The sequence below is a fragment of the Chiloscyllium plagiosum genome, chromosome 18 (genome assembly GCF_004010195.1).
Source record: "Chiloscyllium plagiosum isolate BGI_BamShark_2017 chromosome 18, ASM401019v2, whole genome shotgun sequence".
NCBI lineage: Eukaryota > Metazoa > Chordata > Chondrichthyes > Orectolobiformes > Hemiscylliidae > Chiloscyllium > Chiloscyllium plagiosum.
In genome coordinates this window covers 32,442,097-32,446,329 of record NC_057727.1, presented here as the reverse complement: position 1 = coordinate 32,446,329, position 4,233 = coordinate 32,442,097, and the positions used below count along the sequence as shown (strand labels likewise).

Genomic DNA, 4,233 nt, shown 5'->3' with positions numbered 1-4,233 from the left:
CCTCTCCGCCCCCACCCCATTCCGGCCTATCACCCTCACCTTGACCTCCCTCCACCTATCGCATTTCCAACGCCCCTCCCCCAAGTCCCTCCTCCCTACCTTTTATCTTAGCCTGCTGGACACACTTTCCTCATTCCTGAAGAAGGGCTTATGCCCGAAACGTCAATTCTCCTGTCCCTTGGATGCTGCCTGACCTGCTGCGCTTTTCCAGCAACACATTCTCAGCTATATTCTATGCTACCCAACATGCAAACAAAAGGGAGCAGTCTGTACCTTAAGAATAAACTGATACTTTTGTTTAAAGATAGCAGCACAAATAAGTTATACTTAAGGTTATTCAAAATAACACACAACAAATATTCTGCAGTTAACATATGGGAATTGCCTGTGTAAAGTGAAGTAAACTAAGGGGAGATCTAATAGAAACTTACAAGATAATACATGGCTTGGAGAGGGTGGACGCTAGGAAATTGTTTCTGTTAGGCGAGGAGACTAGGACCCATGGACACAGCCTTAGAATTAGAGGGGGTAAATTCAGAACAGAAATGCGGAGACATTTCTTCAGCCAGAGAGTGGTGGGCCTGTGAAATTCATTGCCACAGAGTGCAGTGGAGGCTGGGACGCTAAATGTCTTCAAGGCAGAAATTGATCAATTCTTGATGTCACAAGGAATTAAGGGCTACGGGGAGAATGCGGGGAAGTGGAGTTGAAATGCCCATCAGCCATGATTGAATGGCGGAGTGGACTCGATGGGCCGAATGGCCTTACTTCCGCTGCTATGTCTTATGGTCTTATGGTCTTAAGTCATTCCTAAATCAATAATGAGATTCTTATATTGCTTACTACAGAAAAACAAACGTCGATTTATGTGGCAGCGTTAAGTACTTTGTAACCACTAAAGGCCACTGTAATGCCACATTCGGCTTGCACACAGCATGATTCCCACAAACAGCAGTGAGGTTTACGATCAGAATCTGTTTTTGGTGATGATTGTTGAGAGTTAAATGCTGTTTTGGATGGGTCACGGAGGAGAACGCCTCAATTCTAGCGCCAGGGCGACCTCGAGGTCCAGCTGAGAGCAGAAGGGACTTTTTGTTTTGATTGTCATTTGTAAGTGGCCGCCCAGATTCCGAGCGTGGAGTGTGAAAGTTGACTGAGAGACAGTACGATCAGTGAGTTCACTGACATACCCTCAAAACTCAAACAGGCAAAAAGGCCGGACAATTGTCCAGGGGTTGTTTAGCAAAGCACCGCTTTGGATCAGAGTAAGATGCAGGCTTTACAAAACAAGCCTTAGATTTCATTGACATTCGTCTCCAATATCCTCCGTAAGTTTCACCCCAGGTATTCCTGTCACACAGCAGATGCCTTTGACTCAGTGCAATCACTTTCCCACGCCACTTTAAAACTGTTTATTCCAATTAACATGAAGAGTTACGTTAAAGGTGAATGGGCCTTTGCTCCCAGGCTGACAGCTGATCGAGTGCCAGCAAGCCGCCTGATGGGTGGGGGCTCGGCTGCATTGGCTTGTACCTGCGGACTGTCTTCCAGAGTCTCCTCGATGGGCAGTTTTTCGATCCCCGGCATCTCTGCGGCCTCCGTCTCAATCTCCGCCTTTCGCTGCAAACTCGGAGGCAACGAAGCATCGAGACTTGGAACGTGACTACGTCACAGATGGAACGCGTCAGCTGACGTCCCGCCCCCGCGTCCGCAGCTTTCACTGATTGTCTGTTTCCACCGTCAATCATCAATGCCAACTTCCGGTGTGGGCGTGTTGATGACAGGGTTCAGTTTGGGACCAAGTGGGTAGAGAAGTTGTGGTTTACCGTCCGTTTTTATAAACTGGATTAGATTAGATTCCCTACAGTGTGGGCCCTTCAGCCCAACAAGTCCACACCGGTCCTCTGAAGAGTAACCCACCCAGACCCATTTCCCTCTGACTAATGCACCTAACACCATAGACAACTCAGCATGGCCAATTCACCTGACCTGCACATCTTTGGACTGTGGGAGGAAACCGGAGCACCCGTAGGAAACCCGCGCAGACACGGGGAGAATGTGCAAACTCCACACAGACAGTCATGGGAGGCAGGAATTGAACCCAGGACCCTAGCGCTGTGAGGCAGCAATGCTAACTATTGATCCACCGTGTTTGAGCGATTTTACTGGAATGGTTTGAGGGATGAGTTATGAGGTCAGATCAGAGACGTTGGAAACAAAAACAGAAATTGTTATAAAAGCTCTGTCCCAAGATGGAGGCGATCTGAGCAGATCTGCTTTGCTGTGCCCTGACCCCAGCCCAGCTGTAGTGATATTTTTACTAGGTAAAAACAATGACTGCAGATGCTGGAAACCAGATTCTGGATCAGTGGTGCTGGAAGAGCACAGCAATTCAGGCAGCATCCGAGGACAGGCAAAATCGACGTTTCGGGCAAAAGCCCTTCATCAGGAATAAGGGCTTTTGCCCGAAACGTCGATTTTGCCTGTCCTCGGATGCTGCCTGAATTGCTGTGATATTTTTACTCACCACCACCACCACCACATTACCTTTTTTTGCAGAAAATTGATGTTGAGAAGTTGTGAAACTGTTTAAATCCATTTGCTGTGGAGCTTCGATTGTCTGAACGAGATGGACGAGGAGTACTTGTTTAGATGATTGATCGTTTGGGTGTTCGGAAACAAGTGGTAATCTATGAGTACTGGTTTTTCAAGTATTTCTCGATTATCCAGCAATGCATGCCATCATGCTGGTTAGCCACGAGCTGCCGGTTATCGAACATCTCTCGGTTATCAGGCAATGCATGCCATAGTGTTGTTTAACTGATAACTAAATGCTGAGTTGCTTGGTGCCATTTTTGCAGGGCCTTGAGATCTTGTTTGGATGGTCCAGGATTCAGATGGTTGGTGTTCGGATAATCGAGGTTCTACTGCAAATTCTTTTTGAGTGAGCAAGGATGACAAGAGAGAAGCATACAGCCAAGCTCCAACACAAGGGACACTCGTCGAAGGCATCGGGTGGGCCCGTGACTGTGAACGCAGCTGCATCTACCTCGGCAGCCGAGAAAGAGTACCTGCACAGCAGAACGTCACTGCGATCTGAGGGATGATCAAGGAGTTGATGGAAGACAATCGTACTTGGCTGGAGCCGATTTCGGTCATTCTGCAAAAGCATGAGAAGGGGTTGGAAGGGCTCGGGAAGCAAGTTGAAAAGGTCGAGTGGCGGACCAAGGCGTCAGAGACAGAGGTCGAATTCTCATCGGGGCAGGTTCAGGCCCTTGAAAAACAGGTCTGGGCCTTGACTGAACAGGTCAATGATCTGGAAGAACAGAAACCAACGTGGTCATTCTAAAAGATGAGAGACTTAACAAAATCCAGGTCTTTTTCAATATATAAGTTTAGTTGCATCACACTGTAAATGTTTGCTATAAAATTCTGTGTCCTATGATCTTATACTCCACAACCACCTGATGAAGGAGCAGCACTCCAATAGCTAGTGCTTCCAAGTAAACTTGTTGGACCATAACCTGGGGTTGTGTGATTTTTAACAATGATCTGGAAAATTGAGGTAGGAGATAAAATATTCATATCGTTGGGTTGCCAGAGGGAGTGAAAAGGGGCAGCTGGCAAGCTTTTTTGAAGAATGACTGCTGCAGTTTCTTGGCTGGGATGACAAGGCGGACCGCGTGAAGGTTGACGGAGCTCACTGGGTTGTGCTGCATAGATACGGTCTGGATTGGCACCCCTACCCGGTCCTAGTATGATTTCAAAGTTACAGGGACAAGCAGAGAGTCCTGGAATCTTCTAGGAGGATGGGGAAAGATCCACAGGCCCTAATCAGGGAACTAAGGTACTGTTTTGCCAGGACTTTTCTGTGGCATAAAAGAAAATGGTTTGATGAGGTCAGGAGAAAATTAAGGAACCTTGGTATTCAGCATTCGATGAGAAACCCAGTGGTGCTTTGTATTACACATGAGGAGATGGTGTGGTCATTTGACTCCTCGGAACAAGTGAAAGATTTCTTGGACACTTTAAAATAATTTGGATGGATTTATAGACATGGACAATAATATTTGTTTTTGTTCTCTTGCAATGTTTCTTGTAATGTTACCCTTTTAAAGGAGCCGCTGTTGGTGTATTTTTTTTCTCCAATTAAGATTGGTGTTGATATATAGTTGGGGTGGGTGGATTGTTCACTGTTTTGTCTATTTCCTTCTGTTGCTTGGGTCTGGGCTG

The 4,233-nt window shown here is 46.7% G+C and overlaps 1 protein-coding gene across 1 annotated transcript in view; it reads right to left on the bottom strand.

The window, feature by feature from the left end:
- The window catches only part of appl1 (adaptor protein, phosphotyrosine interaction, PH domain and leucine zipper containing 1), a 61,821-nt gene extending 60,138 nt beyond the window's left edge, over nt 1-1,683 (bottom strand). Inside the window, exon 1 of the mRNA XM_043708116.1 lies at nt 1,534-1,683. Within this exon, the coding sequence (XP_043564051.1) occupies nt 1,534-1,587 (54 nt within the window). The 5' untranslated portion in view covers nt 1,588-1,683. The remainder of the gene's footprint in view (nt 1-1,533) is intronic.
- Between the last annotated feature and the right edge of the window lie 2,550 nt (nt 1,684-4,233).